This window comes from Artemia sp. Qi Xiang Cuo, chromosome 8 (genome assembly GCF_049724085.1).
Source record: "Artemia sp. Qi Xiang Cuo chromosome 8, ASM4972408v1, whole genome shotgun sequence".
Lineage (NCBI taxonomy): Eukaryota > Metazoa > Arthropoda > Branchiopoda > Anostraca > Artemiidae > Artemia > Artemia sp. Qi Xiang Cuo.
Genome location: NC_142801.1, coordinates 74,090,007 through 74,115,113, shown reverse-complemented (window position 1 = coordinate 74,115,113; position 25,107 = coordinate 74,090,007). Strand labels below are relative to the sequence as shown.

The 25,107-nt window shown below is 36.3% G+C and overlaps 1 protein-coding gene across 1 annotated transcript in view; it reads right to left on the bottom strand.

Moving 5' to 3' along the window:
* Positions 1-22,707, bottom strand: part of CycJ (Cyclin J) — a 182,391-nt gene extending 159,684 nt beyond the window's left edge. The window contains exons 1-3 of the mRNA XM_089093748.1: positions 22,666-22,707; positions 12,416-12,525; positions 7,663-7,834 (exon numbers count right to left, since the gene is read on the bottom strand). Of these exons, the coding sequence (XP_088949874.1) occupies positions 7,663-7,834; positions 12,416-12,523 (280 nt within the window). The 5' untranslated portion in view covers positions 12,524-12,525; positions 22,666-22,707. The remainder of the gene's footprint in view (positions 1-7,662; positions 7,835-12,415; positions 12,526-22,665) is intronic.
* Between the last annotated feature and the right edge of the window lie 2,400 nt (positions 22,708-25,107).

Below are 25,107 nucleotides of genomic sequence, written 5' to 3'. Positions count from 1 at the left end.
ATATATAATATTATATATATATATTATATATATATATTATATATATATATTATATATATTATATATTAATATATTATATATTTATATATTATATATTAATGACAAGATAAAAAAAAAACAAGTTAAAACTAAAAAACCCATAAAACCACCACCAAAAAATATATATATATTTACATATACAATTGGCGCAAACTGATCCACGTAGGGAAAAGATCCTATTATAGAGTTACTTCAGTGAGAACACCAAAGTAACTGAGGAAAAACAAAAAAGTGGATCAGTTTGCGCCAATTGTTATTTTTTTTTTTTTTTTTGTGGTTTTGTTGGTTTTTTAGTTTTAGCTTGTTTTTTTGTTTTTTTATCTTGTTCCTCTTGTGTTTCTTTCTTGCTGAAGACGCCTTGTTTGGATACAGGCGAAATATTCGTCTTGTTTTACATTTTTCGTTTCTTTTCTCTCCACTGGCCGCAGTCTCGTTTGTTGTTGTTTTTTTTTTAATGAGATTTTTCTCTTTGTTGTTTTGTTGCTCTTACTACTGTCGTCAAATCCAATTCTTTCAGCTATGGAAATCGCTTAATAGACAAATGTATTACGTAACTAATAGAGTGAGAAAAAGGTGAACTCCGACAGATTACAATCCCCCAGGACAACCATCAATAACTGGGCAACATTTACAAACGTACATTTCCTTAGCAAGCCAATAATTGCTCAGCTCTTCATATATACTAAGAGGATATTGGAGTATTAGTTACCATACAGCAAAAAATCGGTTGAGGTTTTTTGAAGTTCATATTTTGTGTGCTTTCGTATCCAATTATGCACTTAGGATTATCTGAAAATAGGCTGCATAGAAAGTATTCTAGGAAAGAGGAGCCCTCCCAGCATTATTCCTTGTTGAGGGCAACAAAAGGGCTAGCATTCTTGGGTAAAAAATAAGAAGTAAGATTACGACTCCCAGAGAAAGGTTTATTTTCTTTTAGAGATGGAAACAAGAAGAGAGATATCCAGCAAATTAACCCGTGGAAGTTAACTATTGGCAGGGAACTTGAATAATACTATCCCACTGAATTACGAGTTTGTATTGTGTTCATTCCCATTAGTGGTGGTAAAAAAACACGAGGATGAAGGCTATATATTAGGCATACTCTGGTTTTGCTGGAAGTAGGTAGAAAGTGAAAATAGTCTCAAAAACAGTGAAAATCTGCTTCAGTATTCACAAGATACACTCAGAGACATCCTGAGTTTTGATTTCAGAAGAAGATATAGTGAAGTCATTAAATTGCTCAAATGACGGGTTTATAAAAGGAGCATGTTGGATGGCATTAGTATCTTGTGTCTAGAAGACTACATTGAGCTACAACTCCTACTTATCTTTGGACCAGAGTCCATAGTGATCCTATTTCATGATTTCCGTATCACCTATTGTCTAAGATAGACATGGACGAAGTAATTTATACTAAACTAGTCACATCACGTCTTTCCGCGATCTCCGTGCACTTTATCTCCTATGCCGCCACCAAAGCTTTCCTAAGGTATAAATAAAAAAAAAACAAGGTTTTTTAAGCCAAGATCAAAACCTGCATTTATTCAAAAACGTTCAAAAATTAAATAAAAAAAAAACAAGGTTTTTTAAATGAAAGTAAGGAACGACGTTAAAACTTAAAACGAACAGAAATTATTCCTTATATGAAAGGGGCTGTCCCCTCCTCAACGCCTCGCTCTTTACGCTAAAGTTTTTTATTGTTTTAAAAAATAAAGTTGTGAGAAAGTCAAACTATAGCGTAAAGAGCGTGGCGTTAAGGAGGGGACAGCCCCTTTCATATAAGGAATAAGTTCTGTTCGTTTTAAGTTTTAACGTCGTTCCTTACTTTCAGTTAAAAAACCTTGTTTTTTTTATTTAATTTTTGAATGTTTTTGAAAAAATGCAGGTTTTGATCTTGGCTCACCGTACATGAATAATTAAAACAAAATTGGCATATTAATTTAGTTTTATTTGGTTAAATGGCTTTCTCGAAAGTTGTTTAATTTTATTTACGAACGTTTTTATTAGTAATAAATATACACTACTTACGAATTAACTTAGGTATCGAACTTCTATATTTATAGATTTTTAATACGTATGCTAGGGGGGTTGCCCCCTAGTCAATACCTCGCTCTTTACGCTTAAGTTCGAATTTTATTCCAATTCTTTAAAAATGACCGCTTAATCACAAAGGCCGTTAATTAGAACAAATAGCTCTTATGAAAGTACTAAAAAATCTTTGGCTTAAAGAGCTAGGTATTGACTAGGGAGCGAACCCAATCATATATGTAATATCTATTCGTTTAAAGTTCTGATGTTGCTGCTGTTGCAGCTGAAAAACTTGTTTTTTTTTAATTTCTGATCTTTTTTTTCAATAATGCTGGGAAGTCCGGCGTCCCCTTCATAGCAATATCCCTTCCCCCATGAAAACTTCCTTCATGTAAAGATCCTCCCACATAACCCCCGACCAACCCTCCCCCCCCCCCACTACCAGAAAAAATCCCCCTTGAAAACGTCTGTATACTTCCCAATAACCAATACTATATGTTAACATTGGGTAAAGTTCATAACTTTCAGCCCTCCCCCCAGGAACTTCGGGGTATTAAGTCATACAAAAAGACATAGTTATAATATTTTAGACCATGCTGAATAAAATGGCTATCTCAAAATTTTGATCAGGTGACTTTGGGAAAAAAAATGAGCGTGGGAGGGGGCCTAGTTGCCTCCATCTTTTTGGTATCTGAAAAAGGGCACTAGAACTTTTAATTGCCATTCCAATTAGCCCTCCCAAAATATTCTAGGACCACTGGGTCGATACGATCACCCCTGGAAAAAAAAACAAATAAACACGCACCCGTGATCTTTCTTCTGGCAAAAAATGCAAAGTTTCTCTGATACGCTGAATATGATGGTGTGATTTTCATTAAGGTTCTATAAGTTTTAGGGGGTCTTTCCCCCTTTTTTCGAAAATCAGCCAAATTTTTTCAGGCGCGTAACTTTTGATGGGTAGGACTAAACTTGATGAAACTTATATATTTGAAATCAGCATTAAAATCAAATTCTTTTGATGTATCTATTCGTATCAAATTTCCGTTTTTTAGAGTTTCGGTTACCATTGTGCCGGGTTGTTCCTTACTTACAGTTCGTTACCACGAACTGTTTGATCTACTTTTCAACTGCTACAATTGATTGTCACCCTTCTTGTTAGATACGTGGTGGCTCTTTATCTACTCGCATACTGCAACACCTTGTCTGTGCTATGTGGTATCCATTCAAATAGATGACCAAAGAATATGAAGGCTACTTTCACAATGGCAGACACGATAGGACACTCATTCTGGTAGTTTGAATTTTAGTTTTCTAGTAAAAGTGTCTGAAAGTTTTAGCTGTAATCCACAAAAATAGGGTTCGCTTGATTTTTCTTCGGCAGTTTTATTAAGCTTTTATTCAAGTCTTAGGCCTTTTAGTCACAAACTAAGATTACTAGGCAGCTCTTCCTTATCATCCACAGCAGTTCCAGCAGTTCCAAGGTCAGTCCATAAATAATATGAAGCGGAAGACGTATCCCATTTTAATATGAGCTGCAATTTGGCTTTCAAACTTAAGAAGTTTATTTTCCCCAGTGAAAAACAATTATTTGTCACAATAAATCAGTCTTTTTTAATCTGTTCTACAAAATATTATCCTATGTTCAATCGTGCACTAATCTTGATATATTACGGACAAGTGGTATACACAGAAGGAGTTTGATTTCCAAAAAAAGACAAAAAAATCAATGTGAATACCACAGTACCTTGTTTCAGTTTTGAACTGGGACTGGCTTAACAACTCACATTATTATTTTCTCTCAAGAAAATTTTGAAAGATTGTCCCCCACAAACAACTGCTTCCAAGCTTAATCTAACATACCAGATTTAACTTAGACAATGACAATTTTGCTAAAGAGACTTTAATTCTCAGCTCAAATACCAATTACATGGGGCACTCATAAGCTGAATCTTAGGAGTGGGGGGGGGGGGGCTTATCTGGTCTAATTGGCACTTGCAATGCTGTATAATAGAAATCTCAAAACAAAAACATAAAAATAAGGCAGCGTTATTCAGCCAGGGGGGGGGGATGGCACCCCCTCCCCCAATAGGTGCCCATGGCCAATTACAGTTAGTCCTCTGTATCCGCTAATCCCAACATACCGACTATAAAAAGTAAATTTATCCCTACAATGCATAAACCCCTAGTATATAGTTGAACTCTATCCTTGTCCAAAAAAAGCTAATTTTGACAAAATGGATCGTAGTATTCAATTCAATAAGCCGTTAAATAAATTTCTTTTTGAACCTTTGAGGTTAAGACTAGAGATCATTTTTACCTTAACGGGTCAAATCTATAAATCTATATTGTACTAGCATGTCAATAAATTGAGAGGGAGTAGTTAATCCGAACTAGGCCGAGTTAAAGATAGGAATGGTGCCACAGTTAGCGATAAGGAAAGACTTAAAGAGAGATGGGCAGAGCATTTTGAGAATTTGCTAAGCCAAGATAGAGTTGCAGGAACATGAAAAAGTTTGTGATACCTTGGATGTGAAGGAAAATTTGTTTTGTGAGGAAGAATTAGCGACAGCATTAAAAGGATTAAAAAATAATAAGGCTCCGGGTTCTGATAGTGTGGTGAAAGAGTTTTATAAGTATGGTGGCACTGAGGTTAGAAATAAGTTACTGAAGATTATGAATATAATTTTTGAAAAAAGGGAAGTACCTAATGATCTTAGGAAAACCTTAATTAAGCCACTTTATAAGAAAGGTAATAAAAGTGAGTGTGGTAATTATCAAGGCATTAGTCTGGTCTCTGTAGGTAGCAGATTACTTAAGAATGTGATACTTTTTAGACGTAGAGATGCCGTAGACAAAGTTTTAAGAGAAGAACAGCGTGGTGTTTCGAAAGGTAGACGACGCGTTTACCAAATTTGCACTCTTAGGTTAATAATTGAGAAGTGCCTGAGTTGTCAAACACCTTTGGTCCTCAGCTTTATAGATTATGAGCAAGCATTCAATTCTGTTGATAGAAAAGCTTTATTAAAGGTTTTATCCTTGTATGGTATACCAGACAAATGCATTAAAGAGATTAGTCCTATGTACGAGAATAAAACTGCTGCGGTTAAGGTAGGAAATGAGGTTAGCAGCTGGTTTTGTACTAAATCAGGAGTTAAGCAGGGTTGTGTTCTATCCCCCTTTATATGGATTATTTTGATGGACCTTGTCTTAAGGAGCACATGAAAGGCAATGGGAGACCACGGAATCAAATGGGGAGGAAAAAGTCTCCTGGACATAGAGTATGGTGATGATTTAAGCATCCTAGATGAAAGTGTGAGCAAAATGAATGAACTTTAAGAATTTTGCGAGTTCAGGGTGCTAGAATAGGTTTGAAAATTAATGTTAAGAAGACTAAGTCACTACGGTTAGGAATAAGCGAAGATGAAAAGGTGACATTGGGAAATAAAAGGATTGATCAGGTGGACAACTTCACTTACCTTGGTAGCATTATTAGTAAAGATGGTGGGAGCAGTGAAGATGTTAAAAGTAGAATAGCCAAAAGTAGAACGCTCATGGTGTTTTGTTTTTTTTCACAGTTAAAAAAGTTTGGAAGAATAGGAAGATAAGTCTTGCAAACCAAGATTAGAATATAAGAAGCTACATTGATGGCAATGGTCAAATATGGCTCTGAAGCAAGGGCGCTCCGAAAAGCGGATGCAGATTTGCTAGATGGTTTCCAGAGAAATTGCTTAAGGATTGCTCTGGGTACCCGGCTGACTGATCGTATTTCAAACAATAGGCTGTACGAAAAATGTAGTTCAATACCGCTCTCTAGGGCTGTAATGAAAGAAAGGTTGAGGTGGCTAGGGCACGTTGTGTGAATGAATGGTGGCAGATTGCCGAAGATTGTTCTTTTCGGCCAACCGTCTAGGGCTAAACGGAAAGCAGATGGTCCTCGTCTGGGGTGGGAGGACGTCATAAAGAAAGATTTAAAGTAAATGGAACTTCGTGGGAGGGTGTAAAAAGGGAGGCTTTGAATACATTGGGATGGAGGAGGAGGGTGCGTAGCTGTGTTGGCCTCAGGCGGTTTGGTGCTGCGGTGAGATGTTAGTAGTAGAAGGTGGTCCTCGTCTGGGGTGCAAAGCAGGTGGTCCTCGTCTGGGGTGGGAGGACGTCATAAAGAAAGATTTAAAGTAAATGGAACTTCGTGGGAGGGTGTAAAAAGGGAGGCTTTGAATACATTGGGATGGAGGAGGAGGGTGCGTAGCTGTGTTGGCCTCAGGCGGTTTGGTGCTGCGGTGAGATGTTAGTAGTAGTAGTAGTAATAAAGATTTGTAATTTTTAGACAGTAACATAAATAAGGCAAGTAGCGCTAATAATATCAAAGCAGAACAACGTTGTATATTTCTTGTTCAACATTATATTTAAGTAATACCCGGTCAGGCGTTCAGAATGGGTATTGGTTCCAAAGGAGAGGAAAAGCTGGTCTCATAACACAAAAACTATATAAGCACAAAGCAAAGTCCGAAACATATACAAACACTATTAAGTGTATAAATTCCATATTGAAAAAAGAAAGAAATATGGATACCAAAAATACAGGACTAAAACAACCGTAAATACCCTCCAAATCTTAAAAATTACATCATTATATCCTTTTTCAACATCCTTGTTTAAAAAAAAAAATAATATTCTAAAAAAGAACAGTTTCTTCTATTTTGTGATGCAGAAGAACAATTTCGTTCTGTCTAGTTGACAGTAGTAAAGAGGCGAGATATAACTTAATCTGAAATCACCACAAAGAATTCAAAAAAGAGCAGAGATAATTACTTATGAGAAATGTTTTCAGCAAAGCCGCGATAATAAAATCAATTTTAAGATCTAAATACGACAGTGGGCAAAGATTTATTCAAGATCTTCTTCTTCTTTCAGCAGGATCAGACGTTTTTTACCCCCCCCTGGCATCTGAATTTCAGACGTTACTTAGGAATTTATTCAACCGTAAGCTCCCCAGGATCTCCGTTTCAAGAGGGGAGGATTGACCCAAAAACGTTACTACAATAAAAAAATTGTTTTAGTCCCTCCCTAAAAATTTCGGTTCTAATGATATTAATAATTGTTACCTGCAACCCAAATACAGCCCGAGTCAAACTCAAAACGAGCAGAAATTAATATGAGCAGGGTTCAAAACCCACTATGCCTTCCCAAGGCCAGAACATAATTTGCACTTTACTGAAAAAATATAAATGTTTTTACTTTTATAACTTTAATAAATCAAATAATATTAAGATTTTGATTGCTAAATATCAGTATATTAAACTGATGTATATTAAACTGACAATGCACATTCATTTGTATTTTTTTCAGTAAAATGCAAATTATGTTCTGGCCTTGGGAAGGCATAGTGGGTTTTGAGCCCTACTCATGTTAATTTCTTGTTCAACACAACAAGAAAGGATTAATAGTGTTTGTTTGTATTAGAAGATTGACCCACGATTGTGGGTCAATCTCCCCACAGATTTGGGGAGGATTGACCCAAAAACGTTACTACAACAAAAAAAATTGTTCAAATCCCTCCCTAAAAATTTCGGTTTTAATAATATGAATAATTGTTACCTGCAACCCAAATACAGCCAAGAGTGACAAGAGATTGTTGAGGACATTCAATGTTATGTCCATCCATGAACACATCCAAAATGTACAAAGCAAGGTGCACAGTGCACTGATCCAACTTCAACAGCTCACAAGCATTACAAAGCCAATCAACAATATACTTGCGGATACGCAGCTAGAAGTTCAGAAAAAAAACAAGCTAGAAACATGCACCATGGCTATCCCGTGAGCGAATACCCAGCTTAAGAAAAATAGGGCAAAAGGGTATAATATTTTAAAAATAAAAGCAGTGAACAAAAAAAAAGGCAACAAACTTTGAATTCTAAAGAAATTCGAGTATTTCGAATTCAAATCCGGAATCCTTTATCAATGGAAAGAGTGAATTAAGCTAAATTAAACAAAACACATTACTTTAGACCTTAGATCCACCTATGCCTCCTGAGGCACCCAGGGCATCAAGGAGGAGCCGCCAATCTTCCCTCATGCTTGCTGCTGCAGTGATATCCTCCTATTCTGGTAGGACGGAGGTGTGCAGGCTTCGTAGGTTTCTTTGGTAGGTCCGGCGCAGTGTGTTTCTGGGTCTTCCCCGGCTGCGAGTTCCTGGTGGTTACCAGGGTAAAGCGGCTTTTAGGAGTCTATGGTCATCCATACGCAGGACGTGGCCCAAAAACCTCCACCTTCTGACTCTGATGATGTTGGTTATTAGAGGTTGTTGCGTCATTTCACGGATGGACTAGTTTGTCACCTTCTGTGACCAATGGATGTTCAATATTCTATGAAGACGCAAGTTTTTAAAAGCCAGGACTCTTCTCTCTTGTTCTGGATTCAGGTGCAATGTTTCTGCTGCGTAGAGTAGTATTGGCATAACATTGCTGTTGAAAAGGCGTAGCTTCAGGCGCAGAGAAAATCTCTGAGATCTCCATTCTTGACGTAGTTTGTTGAAGGCGCCATTTTCCAGTCCTATTCTGGTGAGTATTTCTTTCACTATCGAGCCGATGTTCTCAATGATACTTCCCAGATATTTGAACTGGACAACTTTCTCAGCATTTTGGTCGCCACATTTAATGGACAAAGAAGCGTCACTAGACACCATGCATTTGGTTTAATGGACAAAGAAGACACCATCCATTAATTTGGTTTAATGGACACCATGCACCACATTTAATGGACAAAGAAGAGTCACTAGACACCATGCATTTGGTTTTCTCGGCATTCACACGTAGGCCAAGATGGTTTGCCTTTATTGTGACCTCGTCAAGTAATTCTTGAAGCTGCTTTTTGCTTGACTCAAGCACTGTTAAGTCGTCTGTGAAGTCAACATCATTGACCTGGACTTCGGGACTTAATTTGATGCCTTCTGTACCTGTGTTCCGCAAGGTGTAATTAACCATTTCTACAAAAAGTAATGGTGACAGAACACATCCCTATTTTACTCCTGACAAAATCCGGAAGAAACGAGTTTGGCCCTCTGGTGTCTTGACGCAACACAACACATAAAAAAAAAAAAATAAAACACCTCTTTTTATTTATTATTTTTCAGTAAATGTTGCGTTTAATTTTGCTTAATTCATTTTTTTTCCATTGATAAAGGCTTTCAGAAGTGAATTCAAAATATTCGGATTTCTTTAGAATTTAAAGTTTGTTGCCTTTTTTTGTTCACTGCTTTGTTTTAAAATATCATACCATTTTGCCCAATATTTTTATTTGTTAAATTCTGTAAATGGAACGGCAGAAATTATTAACCAGGTAGAGTTTTAGTGTTCTTCTTATTCAATTAAATCACACCCAAAAATAGTTTATGGGTAAACATAGGATTTCTTAGCATGTTCGGTTTCAGTATGTATACAATTTTTAGGTCAGGGGTAAAAAGCCAAACTCTTCCATCACAACAGCCTCAGCAAAAGCATGAAAGAAACACGCACAGTAAATTAATAATTTTTAATAACACGTCAAGTGGGTTTCTGCAGGGGGAAATTTCCGAAGAGAAATGGCAATCTCAAAATTTTGATCGGATACGTTTTAGGAAAATGAGGTGGGGGAAAAGGGTCCAGGGGTGATTTTCAACGAGGGTGGATTTTTCATGGGGGGAATTTTTCGAGGGGAAACGCCTAGAGGACCAGTTTTGTTTATATATACATTCTGCTAATAGTTTCAGCAAAATACATACATATTTTTTGGAGCATGGCTTAAAAAGTGCAATATTATTAGCGTCAACTTCGTTCAAAATCCGAAACAATTTCGCCATTATCAGCTTCTTCTACAAAATCAACTTCAATTCAACCGGCACATTTGATTTTGCGCAAATGTCTTTTTGGTACATTAGCTAATTACTAAGTATAGACCAGAGAAATTAAGTTCTCATAAATAAAGTATTGAAAGAACTTTTTCCTTTTTGGCCTTCAATAGAATGACGTGTAAAGCAAGGTTACCTTGGTTCCCATGTTTACTCCCTCTTGGAAGGATATTTTTACTGATTATTTACTGAGAAAATAATATGGCATAATGTAAATAGGGATGTGTTTAGAATAGGAGGGTAGTCTATTAACAAATTGGGATTACACTAATAACTTAATTTTTTTATAGAGCAGTAAGAAAGAACTGATAGATAGAAAGAAACAAGCAGGGAGAAAAGAGAGGGGCTCCAGTGAGATAAAATAAGCACGGTTCACTTGGTCTATTTTTAACATGCCAATGGAAAGTAAAGTCTTATTTTTCTTACAATGTTAAATTGTACTTAATGATATTAAAAACTTAAATTAATTAAATAAATAAAACTATTTTAATTAAATCAGTTAAATTGGTGAAGTCTTACTTCAAGAAGTCTAATATTAGTGCAAATATACACACACAGGAGGGGGGGGGGGGGGGGGAAACGGGGAAATTCCACCGAGGAGATAAGAACGTCTGCCCTATAGAGACTTTCTCTCCATAGACACTACAGAAATACCTCTTCCCCTTGATTGGTCCGGAGGACTACCCCTGGAAAAGAATGTCGCCTAAAAATACACCTTTTTGGTATCCCCCTCAACCTCTACTTCTTGCCCAAACACACAAGCTGACAATTAGATGCTTATTAACAAGGAAGGTATTCCCGTTTTAACACTTGAACTGCTTCTCACTTGACTTTTTCCAAGTGGCATATATGTGAGGATGAATGCGCTTGAACTCTAGGCTACTATAGTGACTGGACTACAGTCAAGTCAACAGTTGTTCTGACAAGCTCTGAACGTCAAAAGTTTACTTCTGTGTCACTATGGCTATGGCCCTTGTCTAAGAAAATTACCATCATTATTTGCCGTTGTTACCCTATAATTTTTATACCAATCCCAAAAATTGTCAGCGGAACTTAAACGGATTCCTGCTCTGAGGCAGGAGTCACGACATGTAGGTTGGTGTTTGAGGATAAAACGGCCAAGTATCTGTGACTTCGGAAGGTAAAACGTTTGAACTTGACTGCAGGACAATAGTCAACTAAGGTCCAGTGTCTGCATTCATAGTTGAAAGTATATCAAAGACTTTCAGAATAGGACCAAGACCTTCAAAAATAGGACTTTCAGAATAGTACAAAGAAACAAACAGAGAGCAAAAAAATTTATATCGACTCCAAAACTTATCAAGGTTCTTTGACTTGAGAAAAAAAAAACTATATTATAAGACACGAGGATTCTGTTAACTGGGTTTCGCCAATGCGTGCATCAGTTTTATCAAAGTAGACAGACCTCCAAAATAATCTAAAAAGTACCATAAAATGAGCTAGGCTAATGATCTGCAGCTTTGCATTTCAAACGCAAAGTATTCAAAGGCTTTGAAAACAAGTCATGGAGCTATTAAGTTGGTGTTCATACCTGGAAACAGAGGGGGGGTGACAATGCCACCAAAACAGTTCGGAATGAAGCCCCCCCCCCCCCATTAGAAGAGATAAAAAGTTATCTCAGAAATTTTTATTTTTCGCGTTTTGATACCTTTACCTAGAACAAATCATCTGACTCAGGTAAACCGGAGAATTGATCCCTCCTATACTAGTCAATCAATAAACAGCACAATTTGTCAAGTTAATCAGAAACTGTTTCATTTAATTTGTCAGTCTTTATTGCAAGAGAAAACCAGAATAACTAATTGTCAGTGCCATAACAGTAAATAGGGAATAAATACCCACCACGAAGTATTTAGGGACAACTTGTGTTCCTTGTTTATAATTATTGCTCCAGGGAGACCTGTTTTGAGCTTCCTTTTCCTGTACTTCATGGTGGTAGGGGGAGGAGGATTTTCTAGAGGACCTGTCGTAGAAGAAATTTGAGTCTTGCCCCACCCTCATTCATGTGATTTAAGTATCTACTGACTGTCGTAGGGGAAGGGTCCCATCCCCTTCCTGTGTGTGCAAGCATGTGCATAGTAACTGTTAATTTTCGTTATATGCAAGCACAAAAAATTTCAAGGATAGCAACAGCCCCACTAATAAATAAATTTAGGATAAAACTAATAATTTAGTTTTAATTAAACTAGTTTAATTTGTCTTAATTTATTTTTTAATTAACTAAAAAATTTTGGGTAAGTACTGAGAACAGGATTAAAAGATCCTTCACATCATGGGTCAAAGGAAATTATGATCTATAAGCCATTCTAGTAAAAATTAGCTGACAGAAATGAAAAATTACAAAGTACTTTTCAAAAATTGAAAAGTGCAAAAGCCCATTAAATAGCTTAAGTTAAAGGCTAAGGAAGAGAAAAGCATTCAGCAGAAATGTATTCAACTTACCTGAGGTGAATTTCCGTTAATCTGAACCATGGATTCCTCCTGTGATTTAAGCGTTGCCAGATACTCCTTTAAATACCCTTCATATCTGCTCAAACTGTGAGTGGCCATACCTGAAATAAGATAGTGCTGAAACTAGAGCATTATGACACCAAGACAGCCACCAAGTCAGTGCAGAGCCATATCAGAATCTTTGTTATATTTGCCACACAGACTGCCAACCCTAGAGGAAGAAGGCCTTGCAACAGGCAGTTTCAAACCCCAGTTCCTTGAGTTTAAATCTAAGAGTATCATAAAGGGAACAAAGAGTTGCCTCTACGAAAAACAATAATAATAATAAAACTACCACAATCTAGTATTATTCAAAGAATAATAAATTTCATTATAGAAATTCAGACAAAAAGATTAGCTGCCATGATTTTCCTTTACTTATCTTTTGCTGTTATTTGGGCCAAAGATAAAAGAATTTACTTTTTGCAAAATGGTACAATAAAAAAAGAAGGTTTATAAGGAAAATAGATCACTTTCAAATTCTTAAGTACCTGCTTTTAATTAATGCAAAAAAAACTTTTGGAATAACTTTCTTTTAATCTTTGTTTTTGGTAAATATTGTGTTACACACTAAAACCTTACAGTTTATGGAGAAGTTAAATTCCTAATATTTTCAAAAAACAAGTTTTTTCAGTCGGAAGTAAGAACCAACATCCAAACTTAAAACAAACAGAAATTATTATGTATATGAGGAGGGCCGCCCATTTCCCAGTCTTTACTCTTTATGCTAAAACCTTAAAGTTCCTTAAGAATACTTCTACTTTGAATTCCAATGGCCCTTCTGTTTGAGTTTAGCAGCCTTTCTTAAAGAATTGTGACAAAAGGCAAACTGCAGCACAAAGAGCAAGGGTTGAAGAAGGGGCATCCCCCTTCATATATGGTGTAATTTCCGTCCTTAAGTTTTAAGTATTAATATTTCCGTTTTAAGTATTAATGTTGCTTCTTACTTTCAGCTGAAAAAACTTTTTTAATTTAATTTCAGACATCTTGGAACAAATAATCTCTTGCACAGCTCACAGCACGGCTTTTGTTCTGGAAGATCTGATGATACCAATCTCCTTGAATCATATGACCATATCACTAAATTACTTGATACAGGGAAGCCTGCTGACACGATTCTGCTTGACTTTTCTAAAGCTTTTGACAAAGTTTGTCACAAGCAACTTGCAATCAAAGTATGTTCTGTCAAGCTTGAAGAGAAGTCCCTGCTCTGGATCCTTGATTTTTCTTTACATATGATCTCATTGTGTTCAGTTATTTGATGATTCTGGTAGCCGTATTTTTTCTTTGTCTAAGCATTTTTTGAGTGGAGTTCCTCAGGGAAGTGTTTTGGTCCTACACTTTTTAATATCTTCATCAATGATGCTCTTTCAACTATCAGCAGTAAACTAGCGCTCTATGCTGATGAACTGAAGCTCACTGGACCAGCCTTGTCCTGTGAAGATCATGCTCTTCTACAAAATAATCTTAGACTGCTTCATCAATGGGCTGAGGCTTGGCTTCTTAAATTTAATGCTGTCAAGTGCCATGTCATTCTCTTTGGCAAAATGAACGCTTGTTGTTCTTATTTTCTCTCATGTCACCCATTTTCTCCTGTAGTGTTACTTCTGGATAACCCAAACATCTCCTGGTGGAACCAATGTATTTGCATTGCTTTTAGGCAAGCTTTCATGAAAGTTTGTTAATTATGCTGTTGTACTTATCAATATTTTAAGCATAACATTAGATAGCACTGGCTTGAAAGCTAAAATCTAAGGATTTTACCTTAAATTGCAGCTTGGAGCAATCTAAGGATTTCTCCTTGTAAAGCTCCAGAGTTGGTGATATGAGTTGTATTCAGGATTCTTTAGTGACCAGGTGCACTGTGCTGATCCCAACTGATGACCTCTAGTTCTTGGGTTAGGACCAACAGTGGGAAATAATGATGGGAGTGTATTAGCCCTCATTAACTTATAGGTTAACATGCTATCACCGCTATTTCTCCTGTATACAAGAGTTAGGAGTTTCAGATTTGCTAGTCTTCAGGGAAGGAATGTTCCTGCATGCTGGATATCACTTTGGTGGCATGTCTCTGCACATCTTCCAACACTTTTATGTCTTTTTTAAAATAGGGGGAGGCTAGAGACATTTGCAACTTCAAGCTTAGGACACACAAGTCCCTTATACCAAAGACTGATAACTTTAGGGTAACAAGTGGAAAGAGTAAGCTTAATCGGTGCCATGGCTGAAATAGCACCAGCAGCAGACTTCTTGGCATGAGAGCTAAATTTTAATTCATTTTCAATAGTGATTCCAAGATCTTTCTCAGTATTTACAGAGCACCCCTTATGTAGTCAAGAAAGGCTTGGAACTGCATGCAGACAATTCCAAACTCTTTGGTCCAGCAGCCTCAACAGAAAATTGCTCTTCTCTGCAAGAAGATCTCAACATTCTCTGTCTGTGGGCAAAAACCTGGATGCTTGAGTTCAACCCAATCCCTGCCATAGTTCAACTCAATTGGTCCAAACAATCCCTGCCATAGTTATTACATGGTTGACTCTGTAGGTGCTGATATGCCCATTCAGAGTGTTGAGGAAGAATTTGATCTTGGGGTAATCATTGACAACAAGCTTAAATTTCAGTCACTGTTGGAACCAAGCAGCTAAGGCAAACAAGGTCCTTAGTTTGATCAACCATTCAGTGACAAGTGGCCAACCAAGAGTTATCAAGAAGCTTTACACAGCTCTTGTTTGTCCCCATCTTGAGTTCAGCATGCTGGTTGCCAACCCACACTTTTAAATGTGGCATGGAGATACTAAAGAAGGTCCAGTGAAGAGCAGCCAAGCCCCCTTTTGCCAAACAAAAAATCTCTAAAATACCATAGAAAGAGAGGAGATGTTATCCTTGCATTTAAGATGATGGCCAGTGACACCATTAAGCCTGTTTTTGGTCACAGTGAATACACCAGAAAACAAGGAAACCCTATAAAATTCTGTCAAAAATTTAGCAGTAAGTGTGAAAAGTTCAACTTCTTCACCAATCGTGTTGTTCCACTGTGGAATTCACTCAGCAAATCTACCATGTTGACCAGATCAGTTGACAGCTTCAAGATTGGTGTTGACCATGATTGGAGTGGCAAGTCATTGAAGACACAGTGGAACAAACCAGTATCATCCAGCAGGGTCTATTATGTGCCACCCACCACCTTTAGCCCTCAAACATACCCAGCCAGCAATACATCTAGCATCACCCAACAATGAAACAAAACTGTCATGTATACATGTAAATAGTGATGACCCACTCATGAACTGTGATATGAATATCAAGTCAACTTTACCTGACAACATCTACAGGTCCTTCAACCTTAGTTGCCAGAAGGTACAATTTAAGGTAATACACTTCCCTGAGGAAATATTAGTAATAAAGAGATTATGGGTATTAGTGCTCCTGAGGGAAAAGCTATGAAATTCTGAAAAACAATTTTATAACATTCTAAGAGACTTACTCATTCCTCAAAACATAGCAATACAAAATTCTAGATAATCTACTTTTTGCTATCTTGGAAAGGGGTTAAGTTAGGAAAATGAAACTTTCATTGATGAAGCCAGGGCCAAAAACATACTCTGGGAAGGTATTACCGAGCTTCTATGTTAACCCTCTTCTAATTTTCTGCAAATTTCTTTCCTCTTCAAATTTCTAATTAGAAATTTGCCTATTTGACAGGTTTCTTTTTCTTCTAATTTTAGGAAATGTATTTACAGATTTTTGAAAGCTCATAAATTTGGATTGAGCAAAGTTGTGAAGCTGAAAACACTTTTCTTGTAATTCATTTAAGCAGAAGATCCATATTGCATGGTTTCAACTTTATAACACAAATACTTTTAAAAGTAATCAAAGGTCAGTGCTCTCTAGAAGAAGAAGGATTAGAAGTAGGTGCCTTCCTGGGACACATTCTAGTCCATAGATTTATGCCTGAAAGTTTTATTTTCCTAGTCTAACCCCTTTCCAAGATATCAAAAAGTAGCGTGTCTAGAATTTTACCTATTTATTTACCTAGCAATAAACTTTATCCCACTCTCCCCCCTAATGGCAGAATATATAGACTACCCAGGATGGTATATATGCAATGAAGTTTCCATATGCTGAATTTGCAGTTATGTTGCTTGTTTGTCATTAGATAATCAATATGAAGAAAAACCATGTATGGAAAATTCAATGCATATCTACAATTCAGGGCACATATTTAGGTAAATATTTTTCTGTTCATATTATTGACTTACAAATAAAGAAAATATACCACTAGATGCCTTTGTTATGCTCTTTACAAATATGATAATTGCTTCTCTTGTAATTCAAACTTAAGCCCTTTTTGACCCTTTAAAATTACCAAAAATTTCTTTTTATGGTATAAAAAAGGCTTAAACCATGGATTTCAAACTTACTATTTGATTATAAATCCATTTTTAAAAATTATATAATCTACAAAAATGATTTATCACAATTAAGCTAGATAAAACATTCAAGACAATTTCTCCTTTTTTCTGTCAGCCATGTTTCTTCTGCTGGTTTTAATATTTTTCAACATATAGGAGAAGTGGCCTAATAGAACAAAAAGAAAACATGGTGAATTTGTTTTGAATTTTTTTTTTTACAAATCAATGTTTGTGAATTATACAACTTTTATCAAATGGATTTATAATAAAATATTAAGTTTGAAACAGATATTATAATACATTTTTATATCCAAAAAATATAGAATGAAATTATATCTTCAAGTGTCCTAAAAGGGCTTAAAATTAATTTGCAAGAAAAGCAATTATTATATTCAGAAAGAGCATAAAAATGGCATTTAGCAGTATCCTGAATCCAATTTGACATTCATTTGCACTGGAAATGAACTCTACCTCTACATCTATAAATACTAATTCAGGGTATATAGTTGCACATAATGGGGGGGGGGGGGGTAAATTTAATTTGTGATACAAATGAACAACAGATTTGGATTCAGGATACAATTATGACTATATAGGTAATTTAGAAATTTACCCCCATCCCTAATATGCAAATATAGGCCTATACCCTAAATTGGTATATATAAGGGTAGGGGTTAAGCTCATACCTGATGTGAATGATAGTTAAATTTGGATTCAGGATTCAATTCTGACTTTGGATGAAAGTTTATTTCTTTAGCTACCAGAACAGTTTATCAATATAATTCAATTCAATTCAAACTTTTTATTTCCTCTGAATATGAAGAGTAAAAAAGAAATAAATAAAAATAATAACCGCTAATCAACAGGCCATAAAATTATTTTAAACTATATAACAACAAATACGCAAAGGCCTTCAATCAAAATTACCACACAAATTAACACTTCATTCAATAGATAATAAACTAATACTTCATTCAAAAATTAAATGAAATAAAATAAATTAAGCTTCGTGCGCAGCTCTATATAAATTATGAGAAAAAACTTTTAATTTGGATAAAAAATTCTTTTGCTTTTTCTCCAAAACATCAACAGGGTTTTTTATTTTATATGCATTCATTAAAAACGTATTTGATTCAGATTTAGAAAAGCGGCAAAGGAACTTAGCAAAATTAAAAAATGTGGTTTTTACATGCGCAATATTACTAATTCTAAAAAACGGGACAAGCGATTAAAAAACTAAAATTTGAGGCAAAGCGACTGTATTATATACCCGAGCCAGTGATTTCCGAGAAAGAAGATCGCGAAGACAAATTACTGCCCCGAAACTAGACGCTATTCTACTTTTAACTGCTTTAGAAATAGAAGCACAACATAGAGCTAAAGTTGGTCCATAAGGCGCACCAAGATATAAAAAAGATTCCAAAGGTTTTAAAATACTATCATAAATACGGATAGAAATTTCTGAATTAACGAAATCATTAGCCTTAGGACCAAGAATTAAAAACTGAAACTTTTCAGGGCGAAAATGAAGTCCATGCTCACTAAAAACCTTTGCTAAAAAATCTACATTTTGTTGAAGTGACTGAAGCGATCGACTCAAAAGGAGTAAATCATCTGCGTAAGCAATCCACAACAGAACATAACCTTTACCATAAATAAAAGTCAACTGAATTTGATCAAATAGCCCCAAAACAGAAATATCGAAAATCCAAGGAGAAATAATGCTTCCTTGCCTCAGCCCCCTACATAACTTAACATTATAATCATTAAATTGATTCTTCCACTTAATACGAATACGAGAGGAGCCATACCACTTTTTTAAAACCAAAACTACTGGTAGTGGGACATTATTCTTCAGAAGCGCAGTCATAGCACAAGAATGGATAATTGAATCATACTCTGCCGCAAAATCTAACGCAAGTGTATAAACTCTATCCCATTGCTTACAAAAGGATATTATTCTTGAAAGGAGGGTATGAGCAACATCCATGCTTAGACCCTTACAGAACCCAATTTGATTCAGGCCTTGGTTACAAGACTCCAAATACTTTAATAAAACTAACTCAAAAACTTTGCTAATCTGGCACAAAACAGTAATCGGCCTTTAATCAGAACATCAATTCGTATTCCCTCCTTTTTTTGAAAGGGGTGAAGTGGTAGCACGAGAAAAGCTAGTTGGAAGAACTCCAGAAGAAAGAATAGTAGAAAAAAGAGTAGCAAGGAGAAGGATTGCTTTGGGGGATGCCCATTTTATATGGTTTGAATGTATACCATCATGATCAAAAGAATGCTTACTTTTTAGAGCTTTAATTGCTACCATTACATCATCAACAGAAACAGATATTTTACTATTTGGGCAGGGCTTTGAAATTTCTTCCGATAATAAAGAGTCAAGCCGTGATTCAACTGCCGCATCACCGGATGAAAAAACATGATTATAATGAGTTATCCAATCATCTAGTTTCAGAGAACTATTAGAATCTGAACTATTAGAACAATTATTATTACGACGTCTAGAATTAACCAAACTCCAAAGCTCATTCTTATCACTAGTAATCCTTGAACCAATTTCATCTTTTATAATTTCATTATACAAACGCAACTCAGCCCAAAAAACGCGTTTAGTTAATTTCATACCATCATAAAATGGTCCAGATCGCGGTTTTCCCACGCAATTCCAAAGGTAACAAGCTTGAGATGCATTCTTTTGGCTTTGCTTTAAAATCAGGTTAAGGTTCCAACCAAAAACATGAGATCCACGACGGAAAGAATCAGTTGTAAATGCTTTATTAGCCCCAACTTTTAAACTATGAACAAATTCAAGGTAAAATAGATCAATATCAATTTGATCAACATCCTTAGAATAATTTTCTTCATGATATTTGCACATTTTTCCTGATCCCAGATCATTTTATTTACAATATGACTAGAACAATGGATAATTTTAAAAGATGGAATTTGAATATTTAAATGAAAAGAAAGGTAAAAATGGTCACTAATAGGCATATCCAACCCAACATGAACAGGTTGTGGTAATAACGCTGCATTTGAGACCAGCACATGGTCTAGATTAGAGCAAGAGCAAGAATTATGGACATATGTAAAATCCGCATCTTTTGAAACTATAGTAAAAACTGAAAACAAAGATAAAAGACCAGAGGAGCGGACATCAGAGATAGCAATGTTGCAGTTAAAATCCCCGCAAATAAGCCACTGGAAATCTGATGGAACTTTCGCCACACATCGCGATAATTCTAAACATGCAAAATTGAAATCAAAATCCAAATCAATAGTATGATAATTTGTTGGTAAATAGCACGAAAAAACAATAATCCCTAGGATTCGAACAGCAACAAAATAACAATTAACGGCAAACACTGAAACTGGAATATTCTCTCGAATAAAAATGCAAACACCTCCTGATGGGCATCCACCTGTAGGTGTAGCTGGAGATAAAACACTTAAACTGCTGCGACAAGCTCGACAGAAGACTAGTAGAGTGGTCCAGAAGATGATGCTCTTGCAGACACAAAATATCCAGATCGCGCAGCATAGACTGCAATACATGTTGTTTATCACCAAAAACATTCAGATTCAGAGATATAATCTTTGCACGAATCATTTTTTATTCTTTTCAACTTTTTCGGCTAACTGTTTGCAGCAAAAGCTAAATCCAGTATGCTCATGAGATCCACAATGGAAGCAACAAGGTTCATTCTGGCAAGGGTTGTTCCTAGAATGAGAGTGTCCACTACCAAGGCACTTGAGACAACGTTCCACGCTAGAGCAGCCTGACAATATATGCTCTAGCGACCCACATTTGTAGCACATTCGCGGTAAAAACTTATAATTAGTAAGCCGGAAATGTTTGTAGCCAATGTGAATCCCATGACGCAAATAATGAGACTTAGCCGTCACCGAACGGAAGTATACACAATATGATTTCGAAACACCGATGCGCTGTATCTCTTCAATACCATGGTTAGAAGCACACACACTCTGTGGGTTGATTAGGAAGTCCACTTGTGATAATAAACCGACAATTCTCTATTTGCAAACCTCAGTTTTACCGACCTTTTCATTCAAACAGGCTTTCAAGTTTTTGGCGTTTTGTCTTTTCCTATGAATGACCCATTTCTGTTGCTGGGATCCTGATTCCTTAGAAAGTGAAATCCGCACTATACCATCAGCTCCATCCAACGATTTACCCACTGTCTCTGACTTGTTATTCAGCGGACGCCAGGATTTATCATTGAGTTTTTCTTTATTTATACAGCTCAAAACCTTGCTCTGTACTCCGTCACAACACTCTTTCACCAAAGCAGGAGTCTCTGCTACCTTACTTGTGACGTAATCAAGTTTATCAATTATGCTGAAAAGATGCCGGTCCCAGGTTTGAATGGCACGGCTAAAGTGAGCATTTTGATCCGTATCTATTGCAGGTATCGCATCACTTGCAGTCATAACGAATTTCATATTTGGCAAGCGAGGGGTTGCATCTTCAGAAATAAGGATGTCTAAAATATCCTGTGACAGGCTTTGCTTAGCAGAGGGGCCGCGACATGCAAGGAGTTTATGCATGGGGTTCACTAGAGATGTTAGGAGGCTTCTAGCTTGATCAAGATGATCATAAGAATAGAAGTTTGTACACGAAGATATACAGGAGGCGGACAAAATTCCTGACTGTAAACAGTGCCGGAAAAAGCTGGGAAAAAACTGGTGAATAAACAAGAGTCTCTGAAGGAGGCGGGATCTGCGGGGAAGCAGGTTTATCAGAAAATTTCTCGCAGCAGTCAGAGCACTGATATATTATAATAGGCTACTGTCTTTCTCAATACTCTGAAGAATATGGCTATGGTACCCAAGAAAATAGGCCTACCCCCTGGAAAGCAAACCAAAAAATCTGTAAACCTTTCTATAGCTTAGGGTTATATCTAGGGGGAGGGCTGGGATAAATATGCAATGGAAGACATCAATTATTATATTTGGAGAGAAGAGACCTAGGCTACTGAAATTTTATGTTTCAATGTGCAAATTTCACCAACATTCTTGTAGTTTCTACTATGCTATGATCTACAAACATACATAGGCTAAGCTTCATGCTATATTGACAGACATAAATAACCTTGTGAAATCTGTCAAAATTCAGGGTAGGCTATATTCCAATTCAGGGTATATATTTGCACATTAGGGGGGTGGGTAAATTTTATAGTAACTTTGCAGTGGACCATATGATTTAGCTAGGATGAAAGTGAAAACACCATTTGATGTTTTTTATGCTCTTTCATAATTCATATAAAATACCTTCAGGGTCCCTTTAAGGGCTCAAGATGAAATTGTAACAGAAACAATTAGGCTACTGAATTATGAAAGAGCATAAAAAAGGCATCAAATGATGTATTCACTTTCATCCTAGCTTAATTATTGTGTTGCCTGCAAATTTACCAACATGGCTAGCCTAATTGTAAGGAAAAAGCCAAGACAGATAGCCTAGTCCAAGTAATTATGAGGCAAACATTTTTAAATGGCACAGGTAAATGGTGGGAGTAAGTATGACTCTCTTGTTGGACAAGTACTTGTGTGTTAGTTTTTGGAAATGCATGCCTGCCTAGAGTCTCAAGCAGGTTCACCAAGAATTTAAAATGACATAGGCCTAGGACCATTATATTGCCTGGAATAGTATTAAAATCCATAAACATACATAAGCTAAGCCCAAGCTATATGACAGACATATTTAACCTTGTGAAAAAATCTTAATGTCTTAAAAAACATGAGGGGTGGTATGTTTACCTTAACCTAACTTCCTACTTTTTGAATTTAGGCAAAAGCTAGGTTACTCCAGAGTTATCGGATTCATCGATACGCAGGTTGGAATTTCTCAGCTAAAACCTCGCCGTTTTTAAGAAACATAGACAAAATTGGGAAAACCTAGCAGAAATTGAGGTTAAATATAAATCAACAAAAAGGTGTATGCGGTTTCAACTGCTAAAATCAAAAATTCTTAAAGAGTAGCTGCATCTTGAAGATTCTAGACATCAGAAGAAGAAGACAAATAACAAGACAGAGAGGTCCAATAAATTCTGTTTCAAGAAATTTTACTGCCATCCCATGGCAGAACAGACTAGTACTGAAATACTTTAAGATTAAGCTGATAGACAAAAATTATCAGATCAATTTAATATAGCTTATTAACAGGGGAATAGCTCCAGCATTTTTATTGGGGTGTAAGAGGGGTCCAAATCTAGATAGTCAAGGAGCATGGGCTATATAATGGTTTTTCTCTATTTTTTAGAGGGGGCAATTGTCCCCCTCCTCCCGTTCTGAAACAACGCCCCTGCATACAGATATCTTAAGCATGTCAAAATTACCACGTAGGGGACATTACACAGAATAACCCAAAAAATAGCCAGTTCGGACCGATCACCATGGTGCAGAGCACTTACTTTTTTTTTTGATCAGCAGTCTGTAGACTCATTTATTTTATAAACAACTATCATGGCCGTGGACGAAGCCGTGACTAAATAGCGCTGTTTAGTAAATTGCAAAAAACTGGTCACTGGCGGTTTAAATAACTGACAAAAAAAGGCACGAATGAATTGCTGTGACGGTAAAAAATCTGTAGCTCCAAAGTGGTAAAAAATACAAACTTGAAATATTTCTGGGTAAGGTTATTTTAAGGTATGTACTAGAATCCTGCAACCATTTCTGAACATGATAATTTTTTTTCAAACACAATGTTCTAAATGTAAGAAAAAAAATTCAGAAGTTAAATTTTATTGTGTCTGCTAGCACCGTTTTTACATCGCTCCTGACGTCAAGTGCCATAGTTGCATCTTCAGATAATTTTTCTAACAGTGATACTAGTTCATCTTCTCCTTCATAAATAGCTTCAACAGCTTCTGATCACACGCCCCAGCGTTTTTCAGATTTCCTCTTCACTGTAAATGGTACAACACGTTTTAATGCTTCCCAACAAGTTACTGAACCAGAGAAAACAAATAAGTACATACTTGCAACTATTCTCGAAAATGCTATAACGACGAGATCCTATTTAGCTGAGTGCATTCCTGCTAAGCTTAGACCATGGTTTTCATATTCACCAGACATCACTCTATGACGTCTGAGAAATATTCGCTATTGAATGCCAAATATACTAGTCATTACTGCATCATAACATTTTAACCGACAGCCGACTGGAGGTATTTCTAGTTTTTCTACGACAACTCTGTCAAGCCTGGCTGCACTTTTGGAAATCTAAGAATTATACTTTGCTGGTTACTTTTTTATTAAAAAAAATTATCATCCACAAATTTGATGAGGAGAGAAAGGTGTTCCCGGTGTCCTAAATCGGGCGTTGAATTAAGTAAGATGCACTATTAATTTTTTTTTCCGGTTCCAATCAACAGTTGATTCCTTACAGTTGATACAATTAGGTGGATAAAGTCAAGTTGAATTTATAGCAAAAGGATCTAAACCTGGATTTTCTCGGACTCGTTATAGGTATTTTTCTAACAATGGATAAAACCAAGCAATAAGTCTAGCTACAGAGTGAAAATTTTCATTATTTTTATCCTAACTTTTATGCAGATCGGTCCTGGCCGAGTTGTTAGCAGGCTAGTCTTGAAATCCTTTGTTCTTAAGGTCGGGGGCTCAAGTCCTGGCGTCGCTGGTTGTTTAATTTGGGACGGGGGTCAGTGGCTTGAATCTATAAGATCATCCAGAATCGACACAGCTCTGAGTGGGTACCTGGCGAGATCTGAGGAAGTTAAACACAAAGGGTGTGTAAAATCAAAGGGTTATTCCCCCTCCCCCATTGCACTTCTTGGCTGAAGAACCATGAAACGGAGATCAGCACTGCCGGTAGGGACGGTAAAGTCTTATGTCGTGTTTTTATCTCTTATGCAGATGGTTCTTATGAATATGCAATGCCGATTTTTCAAAAACTAGAAGCTTAATAGAGGTAAATATTCTTTTCAAGATATCACGCCAAAATTGTTTTTCCATTTGAATTGGAGCTTGGACATGAAAATCAATTCCTTTTTTGTCGATTATTCTTCGCTCGTCTCCCTTCCATGTTTTAAAAGCTCTGCATTGGCAGGAACTGTTTTCACGAGACTGAAGTTTTTCTGGTTTTCTTCCAATATTGAAACCATCGATCAAGGCCGCTTCCAGGATTTTTGTTAGGGGGTTTACAAAAGAATAATTTTTTTTAATGTATAACAAAGTTGTTTA